Source organism: Acomys russatus, chromosome 10, assembly GCF_903995435.1.
Source record: "Acomys russatus chromosome 10, mAcoRus1.1, whole genome shotgun sequence".
NCBI lineage: Eukaryota > Metazoa > Chordata > Mammalia > Rodentia > Muridae > Acomys > Acomys russatus.
Window position 1 is genome coordinate 67353035 of NC_067146.1, and position 20795 is coordinate 67373829.

At 51.3% G+C, this 20795-nt stretch overlaps 1 protein-coding gene across 7 annotated transcripts in view; it reads left to right on the top strand.

The window, feature by feature from the left end:
- Nucleotides 1-20572, top strand: part of Crhr2 (corticotropin releasing hormone receptor 2) — a 42913-nt gene extending 22341 nt beyond the window's left edge. For 2 of the 7 annotated variants that reach the window (XM_051152317.1, XM_051152313.1), the window contains 10 exons: nt 7158-7243; nt 8797-8906; nt 9198-9315; nt 11302-11455; nt 11928-11988; nt 12984-13056; nt 18374-18459; nt 18651-18786; nt 19215-19256; nt 20249-20571. In XM_051152317.1, coding sequence (XP_051008274.1) covers nt 7158-7243; nt 8797-8906; nt 9198-9315; nt 11302-11455; nt 11928-11988; nt 12984-13056; nt 18374-18459; nt 18651-18786; nt 19215-19256; nt 20249-20389 — 1007 coding nt within the window. In that variant the 3' untranslated portion in view covers nt 20390-20571. Of the gene's footprint in view, nt 1-7157; nt 7244-8796; nt 8907-9150; nt 9316-11301; nt 11456-11927; nt 11989-12983; nt 13057-18373; nt 18460-18650; nt 18787-19214; nt 19257-20248 lie in introns of those variants that run through there. The other 5 variants (XM_051152318.1, XM_051152314.1, XM_051152315.1 and 2 more) reach the window with 4 other exon arrangements.
- The last annotated feature ends 223 nt before the right edge of the window (nt 20573-20795 follow it).

Consider the following 20795-nt stretch of genomic DNA (forward strand, 5'->3'; position numbering starts at 1 on the left):
CTGCTGACCACCTACCACTGTTCCCCACAGTCAGAAACGTGGTACCTCAGCAGTACCTGCCAAGGCAGGGGGGGTGCAAGGAGCCTGTGGGGGATGTGGAAGGCGGCCTCAGTGCAGGGCTATGGTTCCTTGGTGACTGGCCGCATCCTGATTCTTTGTCTTCTTTCTCTTTCCTTTTCTTCATTAGAGTGAAGTTTATACTTTCATTATCATGTGTACAAGTGTGTGTATGGCATGCAAGGTGGGGCACATGCCACAGCATACATGTAGAGGTCAGGGGACAAGTTGATGGAGTCAGTTCTTTACATGGGTTCCAGAGATCTAAACAGGCTGTCTGGGCTAGTATCTTAAGCCTTTGAGCCTAGTATGTTTTCATTAGCCTATGCTACTAGTACATTTGTTTTGCTTTGCTTTGCTTTGCTTCGCTCAAGAGTACAAATTGTTTCTCTTCCCTCTTCTCCCTGTCCACTCTCCTGTCCAGAGTAACTCCTCTCCAGTTTTATGTCACATCCATCCTTTCTTTGCCTCCCCAGCTCCCACAGCTTCCTTAACATCTCGTACTCTCCTCTCCTGGATCTCCTATACTGTTTTATACTCTATACCCCCTCTCATATTCTCTTACTTACATACACACAGTAAAATTAGGATTGAACGTGACATTTTCATCTTTCTGAGTCCGGGCCACCTCACTTAATATAATACTTTCCAGATCCACCCATTTTTCATAATGGACATTAACGCTGGTTTCATTTTCTTGGTGTTGATACTGCATTCCTAGTTCCCTTATCTGTGTGAAGAGATGATGTTGACTTTGTGGGGACATGTCAAAGTGTGTGTGTGTGGGAACAGTCCGTGTGGCTCCTTGTGGACTGAAGAGGCAGGAGGAGAGAGTAGCAGGCAGCAATCTGGGGCCTGGAAGGAGGAGTGACCCTGTTCTTGGGCATGAGGGGGACACCCCACACTATGGAGATTGTCATTCTGGGGTAGTGTGGTCTCTAAATGTTGTGTTGAAAGGAAGCACCTGAGAATGCCTGGTGTCCGTAGGCTGCTAGGAGAGAGTGGACCTTCAAAAGGCTGCTCTAGTGTTGGTGGTGGGGCATGGTCTTGCAGCCAGAGGTCCACTCCAGCCATTACTTTGAAAGAGCCTTGGGTTGAGAGCCAGCTTGACTTTTCTCACGATGGCTACTTGTCTTACCACTGGCAAATGTATCTGTGCTTTAGGAGGGTCCCTTTCTCCTCACATTCCTTAGTTCCAGAACAGCCTGTGCGTCAAGGTCCCCATCCCACCTCCCTTTTAGTCCCTGCACAGGTTAGCATATCATGGCAGACCAACATCATGGAAATGGGCCACTGAGCATTGCTAGGGATGGCTGAACTGAGGAGCAGAGGTTAGGGCACCAAGTCAGGATTCCCCGTAGTTTCCTCTCCTGGGAAAGCAGTGATGTCCACAGTGAAGTGCATCCCACTCGTCTCTGCCCTCCTTCATGAGCCTAAATTGCACAATGTCTCCATAACTGTTTCGTGTAAGTACACACTGCTGTTACCATTTTTCCCAGTCAGGGATGGCAGTACACAATGAGTAAAGAAACCATTTTAGGTTCAGTATAGACAGTCAAAACCCACACAGCAGTGTCCACATGCACAACAGCAAAGGGGGTGAAAATTCTCTGCCTTAGGTGTCATAGGCAAGCAGCTCCAGTGTCTATGGTGGGCAATAGCAGATTCCCAGCCCTTTAGTCCAACAACCTTTCTAGGTCAGGCTGAGCCCAAACAAGTGTGACCATCACCAGTTGCCCGATCTCTGGTCACCTGCTTTCTAAATGCAAGCAAGATGTGCCAAGTGGTCCCAGGTCCAGCCTATCCTAACTGTGCTGTGGCAGCGGCTATACAGGACCAGGCTCACAGGGAGGCACACCTCATTTGGGAGGCCAGGGAACTTTCTGTTGTTACCACAACAATGTCTCAACTACCCAGCTCTAGGGATACCTCTCCAGTGGTCTCATCAACAGTTAGTCATTCCAAACATCACGGCTGCCCAGGCCAGGCAGTGAAGGCCAGGCTGGGAGACGCTGCGTGGGCTTCCTTCTCACCAAGCAAGAAAATGAGTCAGTCAAGGCCCAATATTTCAGTGGAGAAATGGTTTAGCCTGGAGTAGCTGGGCTTCAGGCAATGGGGAGATTGAGTTGGGCTATGTGATCCCTAAGGCATTTTTTTCTAGGAGTGTGGTTACCAGGAGTCCCACACCCTGCAGAGATGGCACAGTTTGGTGACAGTGAGCTTAGGTGTGGTGGGAAAAGGCCCTTCCTTAGAGAAAAACTGGCTCTGTGCAATCTCAGGAGCCTGTGTTCCCCAGGGGAGGCTCCACCCTATCGGATGACCACAGACATGTCACTTCCTTTTCCTCTTTGATTCCCAACAGTCCAAATGAGGGAGAAGTTTACTTCCCCTCTTAAATTCTTTTTTTATTAGAGAGAGAGAGAGAGAGAGAGAGAGAGAGAGAGAGAGAGAGAGAGAGATTTTATTCAATTAATGAATGATGCTAAGGAAAACTATTCTACCCTTGTTTAAATGGTGAGGAAGGCTATTCTATTCAGACTATTGCAGAAGCAGAGAGAAACTGATTGTTTATATCTAGCTAAGAGAGCTGGGTGGCTGGGTTAGATCAGGCTGTAAAATGATTAAATAAATAAATATAAAAAAGAAGAAAAATAATTTAAATTTAAATTTTTTAAATGCTCACAGAATCAGTTTCTTATGCAGTCCCCTCAGAGCAACACAACTGTGTCTGAAAGTGAAGGTTGCTGCCCACAGGGTTTACCATTTGAGACAGATTTCACCACCACCCCTAGGACAGGGGCTTGGACTTTGGTGGCTGAAGTTCCAACAGTGCTCTTGGCTTGTCATTGGATGTTTGAGAGATTCAGTTGCCTCCTGTGTGTGTGTGTGTGTGTGTGCGCGCGCGTGCGTGCGTGCGTGTGTTGCTGTGCAGTGTGGAAGAGTTCAGGCATTGAAGGATGTCAACTCTCCTCTTGGCTTGCCCCGAGTCTCCCTTACTCTTTTAGGTCCCCAGTAACCTAGGCAACAACATCAGCCTTGGCCCATCCCTGTGTGTTCAACTCTATTCAGCACTTAAGAAGGGGGCAGATTAGAGTGAAATGCGTGCCTTAGGGGGTCTCAGCCTGGAGATAAAAGTTCTCACTGCAGGCAGCCTGTGGGTGGGGTGGCAATGAAGAAGGGCCTTTTAAATAGGAATCAAGAATAGAACAATCCTAGAAGAGCATGTAGCAATGAGAGGTGAACGGCCGGACTCTTGGGGTGACAGCAGCTGTGGAAGCTGCTGGAGGAACTGGACCAACACAGGACCTAAGCAGTCAGGAGCTCTCCAAGGTCGTCCCACCAAAGAGATGGTGATCTGCCTGGCGCTTTTGTTTTGCTGTCCGTGGTGCTGAAAGGTTCAATCCTACTGATTTCCGTATTTGTCACTTCTATCTCCCAACCTTCACCTGCCCTTATAACTCTTTCCAAATAGGCAATATAAGCATCACCTCCACCAGCACCATCTCCCCCACTCTTTCTCCTATGCCTAGCCTGCCTCTTGAATTACTTCCTCAAATGACCCACTACAGTCTGCTCTACATGGTCCCTGTCTTATTAGTGAGGCTATGAGACATAAAGGTGCTAACATTGAGAGCATTTAGATGTCGAGATGCTCGGAACTATCAGAGTGGCTTCATGGTTGGCATTTAGCAAAATAGAAATACCCACTTAGTAGATAAACAACCTACCTAAGATGCCAGTTGTCTTGTTGGGAGCCAATGGAAATGATTTTTTCTGAGAGGAGACTAAGGCAAAAGAGAAAAGACTTGGCTATAGTCACCTAGCCACCCAGAGACAAAATTAGAGGTAGATGATAGATTCCCATCTCCCGCTCAGGCTTCTAAATGGCCTCAGGTGAGCCCCCGAATGAGAAACTCTTAGCAACGCATCAGCACCTGAAATGCAGAGAACCTGTTGCTCAACAGTCCACTGTCACTCTGGGGAATCCCTCACCTGTAGCACTCAGACCCTGATATCCATGGCAGGACAGACTGCACACTATCAGCATTGATCTTCAGCAGGTGCATCTGTGTTGCTGTGGTAACAGGTATCCACCGCACTACATCCAGCCCCACCGTTCTGGCCTGGACATCTGAACTGAGACTGTATGTGCCCATCCTCCTGTGGTTTAAAGGGAGGAGGCTCCTCCACTCTCCTGTCCAAGGCTGTGCCTGAGGGCTCAGTGCCCTCATTAGCTGTAGCAGACAGCTTCTCAAAGCGCAGGCACATCTGCCTTCCTGTCTCCTGGTACCCGGTGTGGATAGCTAGAAACTCATCCCCAGACAGCATTAGGCCCCCAGAGGGAAGCCCCTTTCACTCCCACATCCCACATCTCAGACAATGATTTTTCGAAGTTTAGCAAATCTATGTCCATTCAGTGCTGTCTACATGTCCTCAAAGTCTTGCTCCTGGGGGGCACACAGTGGCCCCAGTATGAACTCTGCCTTCCTATATGTCACCAGGGAGCTTAAGTCCACTAGCAAAAGGAAGGACTAGATTCAAAGTGACAGAGCTCACACTGAATCATGGCAAATACCCTAAAATAGATTTTTGTTTTTAAAACTTCAGATTGTGTGACAATAGTGGACTGTGAAATTGATTTTGCGGGTCATGACTAGCATTTATGTGCAGTGTGAAAAGGGGCATTATAGCAGCATAGAACAGAAAACATTACAGCTGTAGTCAAACTAAATTTTGCTTTGTGAACCTGAATCCAAGCACTTATGTGCATATATGAGATGTGTGTGTGTGTGTTTGTGTGCAATAATACAAAAATGTTTGTGTTTGTGGAGTCCAAGGGCAATAAAAGGTAAAGTGCTGTGTTCCAAGAAAGGAGACTCTCTTGAAGAGGTACTTAGATGTAAAGGGATGATGGCTTCAATTCCAGAGTGCTGAGTAGGCCTGTGGGGGAGATGGTGTCGGGCTAGTTTGAGGATGAGCGAGAGTTTGTTGGAGAACAAAAAGCATGCAAATTGCCTCAGGGGCTGAAACAGCATTGATCTGGGCACATGTTAGGTCCATTAGAATAAATGCCAGCTGTGTACGTGGTGCTAGGCAGACATGGGGTCCAGAGGTAGAGAGATCTTATTATCATGCCAAGAAAGTTAAACTTCATTCTTGAGAGCAATAGAAACACCTATTGATGCTTTTAAAGCAAGCATGGCAATTAACCGTATACAGGACCACCTTCCTTACCAACAGTGGAGGAGGTGTCCCCTTGAGATCCCAGGTAAGCACTGTCATTGGATAAAGGAGTGGGAGGATCTTGGGAATCTGGTTCTTTCTGCAGAGTGCATCATCTCTTCACTTTTAAGTGATTTTTAAAATTTCATTTCATTTCATCTTATTTTATGTGCTTGAGTGTTTCGCCTGCATGTATGTCTGTATATCATGTATGTTCTTGGTACCCAAAGATGTCAGAACCAGGTATTGGATCCTGTGGAACTGGACCTAGGGATGGTTGCAAGCTACCATATGGGTGGCAGGCACTGAGCTCAGGTCCTCTGCAGGAGCAGCTTGTGGTCCTAACCACTGAGCCATCTCTCATATCTTTTTTATGGGGACTGAGCCCTGGAGAGGTGCTGGGGTTTCTTGTTGATGGCCACAGTAACTGTGAGGCACCCCCGGCCAATCCCGTATCCTGACAGAGTTGGACTTCTGGATGAAGACACCGGGGTAAAGTTTTTCAAACGCTGAATTTGAAAACTCTGTGAGCTGGAAGCACCAGATTAAAGCATAATTGAGCTAATAGACTCTCCCCCCCCCCATTGTTTTATGCTCTTTGGCAAGTGCTTCTTAATAATCCCATCTCTCTGAGCTTACTGTCAGCTCAACGGAAGTGAGTTTCTAAGTAACTTTTTTTTCCCCAGATTTTACTGCTTCCAAAAACAATCTAAAGTTTCCCCTCCAGCCCTATGACTCTGTGCTCCAAGCTATTTATTTTAATTAGCTTTATATTGTATAACTAACATGAGCCAAAAAAGAAAACTCACGAACAGCCACCCATTAGCCAGTAAGCAGAGCCCTGGTACAAATCACCCCCAAACAATGGATCATTTAGAATTGTAATCAAAGGGGAAGTGAGCTTCCTTATAATGGTGACCATGACGCAGAGCAAAGACTGGTGAAAGGCTTTGGGGGAATCTCAGGGAGGAGGCCCCCCTCTTGCCTGGACGGTATGGGGGTGAGTTCTGGAGAGAGTGGCTTTGAGTCTAAACCTCCTGGGTCAGAGGTCAGGTTGAACACGGGGTCTGAACATTTTTGGCCTTCATGCATTGCCCTCAGTGAGGCTTGAGCTTCTGTTCATTGGACACTGCTGCTCTAGAATGTTCTGTTGGACATCATGTTCAGCTTTGGTGTAGATACTGGTTATCCATACATATCCAATATATAGTGGCCTGCTCGGTGGTCACAGTTCCTGGGCAGGAGCAAAGGCTTGCATCCCAAAACTTCTGCGTCACCACAGCCTGGTGGCCTAGAGGTCAAGAACACAAAAGCCAGAGCCGGACTTCACCATCTCGGTATTCTCGTTTCTCCCCGTGACTCAGTCTCCTCCTCCGTAGAAAAAGAATCAGAATGAAGACCGCACAGCAAGTGTATCTTGTCCATTAGACTCAGCAAGAAAAGCACCTGGGCAGGCAAGCACATGCCGTGTAAGTGGCCGCTATTGGAGAAGAGTATGAAGTGCACATGGGAAATGGTCAAAGCAGGGATGGAAATTGTTTGTTGTGTAAAAGCAGCCAATCTTCAGCCACAACCCAGGACTCACAATTGGGTCTGGCTTTGTGGCAGAGGAATAAAAATGAAAGACGGCACACAAAGAGCTAGTCAAAGAGAGTGTCTGAAATGGGTTTCGGTGTGCCTTTCAGCTGCTGTGTAAGATAAAGCCCTTTGTGTGATTTTCATATAAATGACTCATATTAGCTTTCAGGTAATGCATTGTGTTTTCAGGTCCAGGGAAACTAAGGAGTGTGGACCTTATCCTGCAGGTACCAGGGGACCAGGGAGGGTTTTGGAGGAGGGAAAGTGACCTGACTTTTGGTGGTTGGCATCTTCTCTAGGCAATGCCTACAGAGAATGCCTGGAGAATGGGACGTGGGCCTCAAGGATCAACTACTCACACTGTGAACCCATTTTGGATAACAAGGTGAGTGACCCTGCCCGCCCCCCCCCCCAGGTCCTCATAGAGTGTTAGGACTCAGGCTAAGCACAAAGGACCTCATGGGCAACAGAACCAGCCTTTGTGTCACCCAGGACATTCTTTCTGCATTTCCTATCCTCCATTGAGTCCTCCTCCTAGAGAGCTTGAGCTGGTGGCATGTAACACAGAAAGGGCACAGCCATGTAATGATGCTCCCCGCAGCTAAGGGGCTCTGTGGGCACGTTATGTCCTCTTACACTGAGCCTCACTCTTTCTACCTGGCATTTGTCTTCCTCTGTTCCATGGAGAATGGAGAAACACATGCCACTTTGCCAGGACCATCCCGACAGGAAGCTGGGCCTGCCGGGACCTTGCCACCTTGTACTGGCTCTTGCTCTGGGAATGGGTTCAGTACTGTTAAGGATCTAGCCCTCCACTGCCATTAGGGTTAGTACTGTGATCCAACCTGGGGCCTCAGACACTCTAGGCAAACAGTCTTCCTCTGAGCGCCACCTCCAACAAGCTGTGCCTCACACCCAGAATGATAAGTCCCAGCTCCATGCCTCTCCTCCCATTCACCCAAAGAAGTCCCCAGTTGGTCTGGAGCCCTTCTCAAATGAAGTCCAAGGGCAGAGGCTAGAACACTTGCCTCGTCTGAGAAGTGAAGGTGCAGAATGCAAGCCCAGGTGATCCGCAGAGAGGCCCCAGGGGAGCATGAGGAAAGCCATACAGCCCGGGTAGAAAGAAGCGCCCCCCCCCCCTCTCTCTCTCAGCAACCCTCTCCCCTCTCTGTGTTCTTATGGCTCCTCTGGTGGTGACACAAGGTAGACTGGCTTGTGTTCCATTGAGTGTCATTCCTAAGTGTTCTGCACTGCACATCCTTATTGCTATGTTCAGGGACCAATCCCAGCCTACCCCTCCTACCCTCCCATAGGTCCCTGCTTCTAAGGCAGGAGAGAAAGTTGATGCCATAGTACAGATGCCATAGCTAAGGGCCATCTCACCTTCAGTTGTTCTGCCAGCTGGAATCTGAGCAGAGACTAAACTCAAGTGTGGTACTGTGGGAAGCATCAAGTTTTAAAATCTGCATCTACAGCCCTAGGGCATCTCAGAATAGCCCGTGTCCAGATGTGCCCCTAAAAATGTGTGTTGCGATTCCTGACCACAGCTGCTTCTGTGTGTGTGTGTGTGTGTGTGTGTGTGTGTGTGTGTGTGTGTGTGTGTGTGTGTGTGTGTTGGGGATTGAACCCAGGACCACACATGCTAGACAAGCTTTCTATCACTGATCCTCCACTTCAGCCCTCTGTTTCTTCTTTTGGAGACATTCGGTTACTCAGGTAAAGTCCTCCCAACTCAGCCTCTAGTGTAGCTGGATCATGGTCTGTGGCTCCAGGCTTTAGCCCTTTATTATAATAAAGCCACCAGGCCAACCTGTGGAAGTTCTAGAAGCCCAAGGATACTTATAGGCTCTTTAGTCCCAAGGTGAGGGCAGAAGTGGCTGGAGTACCAGCCCTACTCCCACATAGCCATGCCTCTGTCCTCCCTGTCTGTCTGTCCAGCAGAGGAAGTATGACCTGCATTACCGAGTCGCCCTCATTGTCAACTACCTGGGCCACTGTGTTTCCGTGGTGGCCCTGGTGGCCGCTTTCCTGCTTTTCTTAGTCCTGCGGTGAGTCCATCTCTACCGTGCTTTCTCCTCATCTTTGTCTCCTCACTCTGGGGCCTCAGGAATGGTGGCCAGAGATGGGTTAAGCCAGGGACTGGGGAGAGGGGGGGAGGCATGGCCACCATCGTGCCTGAAGGGTGCAGAGCAGTCCCGGCTGTGACCACCAGGGGGGACTTGGGGATGCAGCCCCACCCTCATCCCAGGCCAAATCTTTCCCAATCTGGTCCTTACCCTGCTGATGCCCCAGCCCTAGGCCCAGATGAGCCCGGCTGACACTGACCTGGGCCTCTACAGGAGTATCCGCTGCCTGAGGAACGTGATCCACTGGAACCTCATCACCACCTTCATCCTGAGAAACGTCACATGGTTCCTGCTGCAACTCATCGACCACGAAGTGCACGAAGGAAATGAGGTCATTTCTGGGGGCCTCGGGCTCGGGGGTGCCTGCCTTTGCTGCCTGACACTTCACAGTCTAGATCTCTCGTAGTGACCCACCCTAGGCCAGGCTTTGGGGTTGCTCCCAGCTAAAGAACCATCACCCCATTTCCTGCCCTCTGCCCCCTGCCCATCTTACAAGTGGGGCTGGAGTATACTTGTCTGAAGTAAAGGTTACACTGCTAGTGTGGTGTCTCCACACCATGGCTGTACATGTTAGGTATCCACCTTGGATTTGTGCCGGCTGTTACAGGATAGTGTCCAAGTCACTTTAAAACTGTAGACCAGAAGAGGGCCAACCCTACTCTCTGGCATACCTCATAGAGGCCTCAGTATATTTTCTTTGGCTGGCCTGGCCCTGAAAACACACACACACACACACACACACACACACACACACACACACACACACTCACACACTCACACTTGATCCTTAACTTGGCCTGGCCTGAAGCCTGCTTTGGCCCTGCCTCACAGCCAGGCTAGTGGAATGGGGTGTCAGGTACACTCCAGCCCCAATCTTGGCTAGCACTAATGTGACTGCCCTTCACCTGGGGAAAAAAAGGTGACTTTATTTAGTGTTTGGAGTTCATAGCCTCCCACCCACCAAAGATGGCAACCACATGGGCCCAGGATCAAGACTGGGGCTGTAGGGCAGAGCCATGGGGCAGCAGGTAGCTCAGCCTAGGAGCAGTACCCAGGGTCCAGATGGCTAGGCCATACAGGGAGGAAGTAGACTGGCCTCCCCTCACCCAACCTGCTGCTATCTCCATATTCTCCATATGACTGTAAGGGAGCCCTAGGAGAAAGCCACAGAGATAGAAGCCTATGTCTTGGTCCCCTGCTCAGAGGTCCCCACTGTGTGACTCTGGGCCAGTGCCTGTCCTCCCTACATACCATGCAGAGAAACAGGGAGCCATCTTGGTCCACTGATAAGTAACACAGTAGCAGTCCTGACCACAACCCCTGCTCACCTCTCCGTGCCTCCCTTTTCTCTCACTACCAGGCAAGGTGGCTGCCTCAGGCTCAGAGAAGTACTCGAATTTGTAGAGACCTCAAAACTAGCAAGACCCTTCCACCACGAGCCATCATGAGCAAGCCCTTCCAATACCTCAGGGCTCCATTTTTTTTTTTTTTTTTTTTTTTTTTTTTTTTTTTTAGTTGCTTAGGGTGTTTGTTTGCTTGTTTTATTAAGACAGGGTTTCTCTACGTAGCTCTGGTTGCCCTGGACTCACTCTATAGACCAGACTGGCCTCAAACTCAGAGATCTGCCTGCCTCTGCCTCTGCCTCTGCCTCTGCCTCTGCCTCTGCCTCCTGAGTGCTGGAACTAAAGGTGTATACCACCATTGCCCATCTTGTTTTCTTTCTTTTGAAGTGAAAGTTCAAAGTCTATCCCTAAATGGGACCCAGCATGATGAGCTCTGTAGCCAAAGGGACCTGAAACAGGACATGGAAAACAGTGCAGCTCTGGCCCAGTCTGTTGCCAAGTAGCCTCCAAAAGAGACATCAGACATGGTAGAGGCAGGCCTATAATCCCAGCTGCTTGGAAAACTGAGGAAAAAAAAATTTAAGTTCTAGGCATTCCTGGGCTACATAGTAAGTTCACAGCCAGCCTGGGCAATTTAATGAGACCCTATTACAAAATAAAAATATTTTCAGATGCCTTAAAAAGCTAGGGCTGGGGGCTCAGTGACAGAGTGTTGTCTAGCAGGTGGGAGGCCCTAGGTTCCATCCCTATACCACATAAGCAAAAAGAGACTGAAGAAATTGGAAAGGAGAGAAAGCAAGAAGTGCACGGGAGAGAGGCCGCCCAGAAGTGAGGGTGGGAGGCTGAGCTACCTCACTGGGAGTTGGTGGTATGTGGAACCCTGTCAATAAGCTCCAAAGTGGGACATCCTATGCCTCCCCGTGGGACCTTCTCTGCTGGGGCACCGGCATCTCACCACCCCGTCCCATGTGTAGGTCTGGTGCCGCTGCGTCACCACCATCTTCAACTACTTTGTGGTCACCAACTTCTTCTGGATGTTTGTGGAGGGCTGCTACCTGCACACCGCCATTGTCATGACCTACTCCACGGAGCACCTGCGCAAGTGGCTCTTCCTCTTCATTGGATGGTGTGAGGGTCCCTGGGCAGGAGGGCCTCCTGGGGAAGGGGCACTGTTGGTAAAAATCTCCCCCCTTCATCTCAAGGCCAAGGACTGGAGCCTAGCCTGCCTTGCTCCTCCCATGCAGCCCCAGGCTCTGCCCCTGTGCAGTCTTAACCAATGGCCCAGTGCAGCTCCGCCCACGGCCCCTGGGCCATCTCATGATGTGTCTGCTTCTGCCATTCTTCCCCCTAAACATTCCAGAGGCCATTCCAGAAAGCCTTCCTCCTACCCAAGGTGACCATCCCAAAGACACTTGTCCACCACACCATCCTTTGCTTGGAAAGGATGGCTTAAAGTTGGGGGCAGGTGCTTGGACAAGCACCATAAGGTCACAGATGAACTACAGTTGGAAGCCCAAAACCACACTCCTGGGCCCCTTGTGACTTCCTAAAGGTCTCTATGCATCTGTCCATCCCTTGCAGCGCATGTCTCTCCTTTCAGGCATTCCCTGCCCTATCATTGTCGCCTGGGCTATTGGCAAACTCTACTATGAGAATGAACAGTAAGTGGGGGATGGGCTGGCATGGGGGGGTTTTGAGTTGAGATAGGTCAACTTTGGCCCTGGCCAGGCCCTGGGTGGGGTGGAGCCAGAAGCCTTACCTGAACACACCACTCTTTTGTGGCCCTCAGACAGGAAGGCCAACCCCCAGGAGTCCTCACACACAAGGATCACAATGTGTCTGTGGGATTCGACTCACCCTTCCTTGAACCTGAGACTAGTAGACTGGCCCACAGTCCAGATGACAGAAGCTCCCCCTGTGGAGTCACAGGGGCAAGAGGTGGCAAGTAGAATTTGAATAAGGTCATACTTGAGGGCCTTAGCTCATAAAGACAAAAGCTGCTCAGGAAGTGGAGGGCTGCCTCCATAGGTGATGAGCTTTCTCTCAAAGTGGGTGTCCAATCAGAGACCAGGAATTTGGGGTGCTCTGACACTGACTTGCACTGGATGACCTCGGAGGCAGAGCCAGAACTTAGCTCAGTTCTTTCTTCTGGGTCCCAGAGCATCTCTGGCAGCTAGCGAGCCTGGCCAGGCAGTAGGCTGCCTTCCCTGGGTATATGCAGCTCACCTCAGAGACTGAAGACTGGGCCCAGAGCTGGGGAAGGCCCCACCTTCACACCAGCAGCTTTGTGCCCTGAGCATCTGGAGGCCAGATTCTATAAGGACAGGTGTCACTTGACAGCTAGGCCCCCACTCCGTGGAGGGGGAGCTCAGCTCTTCCTTGGTTCCTGTACCTGCTGTGTGACCAGTCCTGGGTCATCTCACAGCCTGCAACAGAGGAGGGGACTGAGAAGGCAAAGCCCTGAGACTGTGCCCATGGAGGCTAGCCTCCACCAGACACAACAAAAGACAGGACAGGGCCTTGCTAGGGTAGTTAGTGCAAGGCGCTGTCTACTGAGAGCTGCCCAGGAGGCTAGGGCTCAGGAAGGGCCCCACAGGAGAAAGGCCTAGTTCTGAGTTGAGAATCTGAGTCCACCTCAGCTGCCCTGTCTTTGCAGGTGCTGGTTTGGCAAGGAGCCTGGTGACTTAGTGGACTACATCTACCAGGGCCCCATCATTCTCGTGCTTTTGGTATGTCCTCTGGGGAGCAAGGGGCTGGGGCACTAAGAGCATAGCAGGAGATCCACTCAGGCAGAGACACTGATAAAGACCTGGCCTGGGCAGCACCCTGCACCCACTCTGCACTGCTCCTATGCTCTGCACAAGGCGCCTAGCTTCCATCATCACTGATTCTCCTATGGGCTCCACCTGTGACCCTCTGCACATGGCTCCAGACTTTGGTATTTACTCCTGGTGGAGAAATGGTCTGACTGGTTGGTTGTAGCACCTTTCCAGGTCATATGCTCCTTAAATGCTCCTTGTCAGGTCCGACACTGAGATAAGAGGGTAGGCAAGCAGCTGGTACAAGGGAAGGTGTGCCAGTCTTTGGTTCAGCACAGAGCTCAATCCCTCTGCCCCCAGGAACACCTTCTAGGGCCCCGCCCACCGCCCTCAGGCTGGCAACAGATTCTAGAATGCTGTGTAATGAGCAATTGTTCCTAGGCCAGCTCCCCGCCCTTCGCCAAGTGTATTCGCACCTAAGATATAATTGCCACCACATCTTTAATCCACAACAAGCTTTAATTAAGATAGAGTTTAAGTAGGGCCTGTATTCTGGGAGGGGGGCGGGAAGCCCATTATATATTATACATTTAAAAAAACATACAAAAAGCCCCATAAGAAATTGGCATTTGTATAAGATTTATTTTAGGCTTCTATGTGTACCAGCTCTCTTAAAGGGCCATGGAGCCTTCTGGAACACTCCGAGGATGGATGCCCTCCTCTTGCACGCAGCAGGAGCCGAGCCAGTCTACCTTTGTCTACCATGGCGACAAGTACTGTTTATCTCTTCCATTTCCTGACTCTCTCCTTCCGGTGACTGTTGGGAGTCACTGGAGGCCATCTTTGGAGTGTCCTTGATGGACATCAGCTGACGATGACTAGAAAGGTTTCCGCCCACCTTCAGGGCTCCACTCAGGCAGAGGCTGGTCTTTGTCAGCAGTGAAGGAAGGAGCGTCCTTGGACTGGCAGCTGCAGTGACTAACTCACCCCTCAATGTGAATGAAAAACCTCCCAGCCAGCTGCCAGGAGCTCATATAAAGAGGGACAGGGCTTTTGATAAACCTGGGACCCAGCCAAGGAAGGCTGGCCTGGATGGGAACCAACAGCTTGGAAGTGAGCTCTCACCTAACACTGCTGGCCAGGTAGTGAGGAAATCATAAAGAAGGGAGAAGGTGGGGGGGCGGGGCACTTGCTGTCCAGTTCCCAGCTGCCCAAGTTTGCTTCCTTCCCTGGCTGCACACCCGCTTCTTTTGGAGCCAGTGGCTTATCCTAGCAGAGGTTTCCAGGATCCAAGCTGAGCCCTCCTGCAGGTTCTGGTCCCAACACTTCCAATCCTCACACATTTGCTACATAGGAGAGCCAGCACTCCCCACTGCAGAGATGAACCCCAGGTTACAGGCACAGCTAGCAGAGCTGAGACCCACGGACCAGCCTCCTGCCTTACCACCCTGCCTGCTTGGCCTGCCTGCCTCTCCTGTTCTCTAGAAGCTTGCCCCGTCATTCGTGTCTGGATTCCATGAAGGGAATTGGGCTGTGCAGTCTGTGAGAAGCCTGCCCACTGCCTAGTAGTCGTTGTAGAGAAAGGATGTTCCTTCATTACAACTGGCACATGACTTTTTAACCATGATTGTCACCCTGTGCCCCTCTTCATGGCAAGTCTGTGGTTTCATGCGTTGGACAGATGCGGAAGCAGAATCTGTGACTAGCAATTCGTGCGAGACCACAAACATGCAGGTGAAACCATAGGAATTTGAACCTGGAGACCCACACTTGGGGCCTGGGGATCGCTGGAGGTGGTTTCAGGGCCCACAGTGGAGGGTCACAGCAGAGGCTAATCTGGAGAGCAAACCCAGTCAGGGTCACTACCAGGACAAATGGCCTTGGTCTCAACCTGTGAACTGAGGTCGTAGACACATCCCTTTGAAGGTGGAGAGGCTGGACTGTTTATCTTCCCTGGGTGTTGGCTTGGGACGAGTACCTCCCCATCCCTTCAGTCTACCCTGTTAGATGCTGAACCAGCCCTCCAACACTAGAGAAGGCCTCAGGCTGGGCATCATGCTCTGCTAGTGCCATCGGGCCCAAAGGGCACAGGATAGACATCTGCATCATGTGATACTAAGGTCTGACTAAGTGACTAAGGGCTTTGTGACTCATGGATGGTGACTCCTTACTCCACGTGCCTCCCCCAAAGTATTGGCTGCATCGCTATAGCATCCCACAACCCTTGGCCATACCTCTTCCTCATGCAGATGCCTGAGGCCCTGGCCTGCTCCAGCAACATGCACACAAAACAACATCCAGGAGGTGTTGGACACATCTGGAGTCCTGAATATAATGTCAGGTGTGCACAGCTGTTGGGAAGGGAAGCGTGCTATCAGAGCTTTCTTCCTGTCCTTGTCACATCCCTGTATGTGGTGATGCATCTAGCGAGGACCAACTTCCCAGGGGCTAGTAGCAGCTAACCGAGTCCATCCTGAGGGATCACTGGGCTTTATAGATCCACGTAGAGCAGACAGGTGCGGTCCTGAAGTAGGCATGGTACAGAGAGCCGTAAGGTGGATGACAGCCAAAGGGAGGAGACAAGTACAAAGCCTGGAGAGGCCTGCTTAGAACCAGGATAAGGATGGGTAGAGATGTCCCTTAAAGATGGAGGAGCTGCCGAGCATGGTGGCGCATGACTTTAAGCCCAGTCCTTGGGAGACAGAGGCAGACAGATCTCTGAGTTCCAGGCCAGCCTGGTGTGCAGAGTGATTCCACACAAGAGCCAAGGTTACCCAGAGAAACCCTGTCTCAAAAACAAACAAGCAAACAAACAAAAAAGATGCAGGAGCCAAGTCTGAAGCCCATAGAGAGATGAACCAAAGTCATCTCTGGTGCTTTCTGGTCTTCTCTTAGTGAGGATCTGTTAACAGAGGCCCCTGTGAGCATGCAGAATAAGCTACTATATACTCCCCTCCCCTCCACCCCCAGCAGGCTTAGGAGCCTTTCCTATTGAAGGGCAGAAGCAATGAGCTGGCTTTGTTCTTTCTCTGCCTTGGATTATAGTGGCAGGCAAGGCTGTGCCATGTGCCATATGGGACAAGTGGCTGTAGCTTCTGCATCTATGGTGTGATCCTGAGGGAACTCTGCCTTCTTGGGGCACCATGTTCTCCCACTGTAATGCCTGGGATCAGCGTGAGGACTAGGAGGCTCAGATATATGCTGGTGTCCTGGACTCTTCCTCAGCGGGACCTGTGGTGCCCAAAGCCTCCCTAGGACAGACCACTGATAGGGAAGGGAGTGGGGCTGCTGAGCGTGATAGGCTTGCCGGCTTCTGTCTATCCCTGTTTTCTTAACCCGTGTAGGAGCAGCGTGTGTGGGGGCTAGGAGAAGGAGGCTGCTGAAGCCAGCCCTGCTGTCCTCGGCTTGACAAATCAGACAGTCTGCTGCATCCATGCATCTGTAAAGCCTGGCTACTGGGGGGGGGGGCTGCCTCTAAAAGAGGGCATGGCTTGAGGAATAGCTGTGTTGCCCTTGGAAGGGCACCTGGAATGGTGTGAACACTGGCTCTTCATTGTTGAGCCCTCGGCAGATGTAGGCCTCCCCAGGTGTGTCCTGTCACATGATGGCACAGACTGCAATGCTCGCATTGTGGGAGACAAGACAAGACCTTCTCACATGGTGGACATGATCTTCTCACATGGTGGACAGCTACCCTGATACCTACCACCACCTTCCAAGCCCCCACTCCACGGAGCCTCCTGAGGAGAAGCAGATGGAACCAAGAGTCCATGACACTGATCCAGCAATGTTGGCAGTGTGGAAAGATAACCCTTCTCAGAGGGGGAGCTTCTTTATGGAGCTAGCCTTACCTGTACCATGCTAGTTGTCTCAAACTCCAGCCATGTGGGCCACCTTAGGAACATTCCAGACTAGGTGGGAATACCCAGCAAGGGGAGTTGTTAGAGGAAACAGACTGTCCTGTGTGAGCTTTCAGGTGCTTCCACCTCCTACGGCTTGTCTTGCCTCCCACAAGCAGCTTTCCACTGGCCACCATCAAGGCTGCTCCTCCACTTGGCGCCCTTCTCTCCTGGGTCTGGTCTGTGCCTGGAAGCTTTCCACTTGCATAGCTAATGCCGTCACCAGTTCTCAGCTTGTTTATTTTATCGCCATTGATCCAGTCCTTTTTGAGAGGGTACCTAATAAAAAGGCAGTCCTTTTCCATCCACCACTAGGCCAGTACTCTGTGAGTAGGTGCTGTGTCTGCCTGTACACATACCTTTCACTGGTGCCCCCACACAGAGATTGGCATGGGCAAGTGCAAGAATGCTTAAAAGCAACCTAGGACTAGGGTGGATGAGGTAGAGGTAAAATGACTCATTGAGGAGCTGTGAATGCTTTCTGAGGAAGAGTCCCAATGGACATATACACACTCCCGTTCCTATGTGCCTGCCCTTATCAGCACATGAAGAGACATGCAGGGACACCATGTTCCCAAATAGACATATGCATGGTCACACAAGCACCACTCTGAGCCAAGCACACACACACACACACACACACACACACACACACACACACACACACACACACGGTTAAGCAACACAGAGGGAAAGCACAGCCACAGGGTGACTGATTTACTGCCTCTTTATATCTCCCTAGAGAGAAAGAGACTCTGAGGGAGTGCAGAGACCCATGCAGCAGGAGGCTGACTCCAGAGCCAGCAGGCTCACAGCCTTCGGAAGTGGGAGTGGCCTTGACATTAAGGGAAAACACCAAATGAAGATAAATTAGTCGTTTCCCAGTGCTGCCGGGCAGCCCATTTGTCTTCCTCGCCTGTGGGAGGCTGAAAGCTTAGTCGTCCCTGGGAGCAGGGTTGGTAGAGATTAATCACTCCACTGGCCTGTGTCACCCATGCCCCCCCCCCACCCCAGGGCAGAGCTGAAAGGACCTAGAACTGGTGACAGTGTGAGGGCCTCTGAGATCCTCCACCAATAAGTAGGGACCCCATGATTAAGAGAAGACAGATGCATCAGAGATCTAGGGTGTGCTTCTGTGTAGTGAAGTGACCCCAGAGAAGTAAGTGGTCACTTGTCCCACCCCGCTGCTTTACAGGCTGCCTGAGCCATGGGTGTGGAGTCAACGGCGTTGAGTCTGCCCTTGCTAGGGAGGAGCAGAAGTTGGGTGGGTGCCCAAAGCAGGTGCTCGCTGCTAGGGTACGTGTTTGGGAGGCAGGTGTCTCAGGGAGTCTGTTTCTCTGCCAACCCCCAACACCGACCTCCCCCTGTCCCTCTCTACTTTCTTCCAGATCAATTTTGTATTTCTGTTCAACATCGTCAGGATCCTGATGACGAAATTACGAGCATCCACCACCTCCGAGACAATCCAGTACAGGTGGGAATGCCCAGATGCCCTTGACCTGGGCGGCAGGGAAGAAGCAAGACAGTCCTCTCACCAGAGCCCTTGGAGGTCTCACCTCTAGAGCTTGCTTGAGCTCCCAGAAGGCAGGCAGGACACCCCATCTTCCCACCTGAGTGAGTCCTGCCTACAGGCGAGCGACATCACCCTCTTGCTTCCCCATCCAGGAAAGCAGTGAAGGCCACCCTGGTCCTCCTGCCCCTGCTAGGCATCACCTACATGCTCTTCTTTGTCAATCCTGGAGAGGACGACCTGTCACAGATTGTGTTCATCTATTTCAACTCTTTCCTGCAATCCTTCCAGGTAAGCCCTCCTCCCCACCCCCCACCCCCGGTGGCGGTGGCAGCGGCAGTGCACGTCCCAGGCCTGGGTGCTCAGACTTGGTCCAGTACACCAGGATCAGTTACCTGAGCACCAACACACAAGCACTTGCACACTCAGAACCCTGCTTGGTCCCAGATGCTGCCTCAGTCATGTCACCCCCTCAATCCCAGGGTTCAGCTGTCCTAGCACTTTGGAGATGTCTTAGGACAAGCTCAGGATGTTGAGGCCAGAGACCACACCCACTCAGAGCAGACCTTGATGTAATTGCATCCCTTGTCTTTGCCTGGGCCTGAGACTTCTGAGCCCTGGGTCCTGGGAACTTACTCCTAGCCATCCTGTGTCCTCCCAAGCTTCTAGCTGGAATGGCTCCGAGGAAGATACCTGACTTCCCCTTCCTTCCTTTCTAGGGATTCTTTGTGTCTGTTTTCTACTGCTTCTTCAATGGAGAGGTAAGAGACAGGGTCTTTGGGGTGGTCTGTGGGCTCGGGCCTCTTAGGTGGTCTGGCCAAACTGCTCAGCCTTCCCAAAGAGCTTCATCATGGGCTATGCTCAACTCCATCTGATGGGAGAGGGGCTGAGACACCATTCAGCTTTAAGGGAACAGGACTTCTTCTGCAGAGTCAGTTTAGGTCAACTCCATAAGCCAGAAATAACATGCCTGTACTCCGGGCATGCCCTCAGAGCCAGCAAGCAAGGTACCCACATAGCAGGGCCTGTGAGAGTCAGACAGAGGGGGTGACAGAAAAAAAAATGTGAGATGACATATGTCATTCAAGCAGTTCTTTACGAACTAAGGAGAAAAGAAACCAGCAGAGGCTGGTGAAATGGCTCTGTGAATAATGGCACTTGGCTGTTAAACCTGATGACCTGAGTTTGACACCTGAAACTCATATAGTGGGAGAAGGGAATTGGCTCCGGAATGAAAGTTGACCTCCACACACATTGTCATGGTGCTCTTTCTCACACACACACACACACAACACACACACACACACACACACACACACACACACACACTCAAGAAGAAACTGTTGTCATCCTTATGATACAAACAGAAGAGACTCAAATCAGGTGTAGAGATGAGCAAGCCAGGAGCTGTCTGTCAGGCAATGATACAGAAGGCAAGGCTGCAAAGGGCTACAGCAAGGCCCGAGCTGGGCTGAAGGGCTGACTTCCACATCCATAGATGGTGGAGAGGAACTGGAATCTTTAGCAGGCCCATGGCCTGTCCAGGAGAGGGAAGGAAAGATGGGTGTCTGAAGGAAGCTGCAGAGCAGGCAACGGGGTTCTGGAGAGGACCTCAATTTGGGGCCTCATCAGCCCCTTGGAGTAGGGGTGGCAGGCCGAGGGCCATCCTAAGACTCCTTTCATGGTTCTTGAGATAGGATGGGGATGGCAGAGGCTTGGCCCAGCAGGTGACTGAACCTCTCTGTCCCTGCAGGTCCGCTCAGCTCTGAGAAAGCGGTGGCACCGATGGCAGGACCACCACTCCCTCCGAGTGCCCGTGGCCCGGGCCATGTCCATCCCCACATCACCCACCAGGATCAGCTTCCACAGCATCAAGCAGACGGCTGCTGTGTGACCTTCTGTCATCTGTCTGCCCACCGCTCCACATCGAGGTGGCTTCCCCATCCTCTACGGCTTTCCCCTGGGTCCTCCTTGCTACACTAACCCTTGGGGTGCAGGAGAAGGAGGGGGGAGAAATCAACTCTCTGGCCTGGAAAGAAAGGAAAGCTATGGAAGGGGGTGGGGCTCTGAAGGACCAGGGCCCAGTGTGGCCGTACATCTCCAAAAAGGAGGGAGCGGGGGGGGGGGGGTGCATCACAGGACCCTCAGGAAGGGTGGGTCTCACACCATCAAGCCTTTGTGCACTCAGCCTCTTTTGTGGCATCCTCATGGCAGGACCATTTAACATCTGAAGGAACTGAGGCCTGGAGAAGGCAAGGACCTGGCCAAGTCACATAGCTACTAGCCCCATTCACAGCACC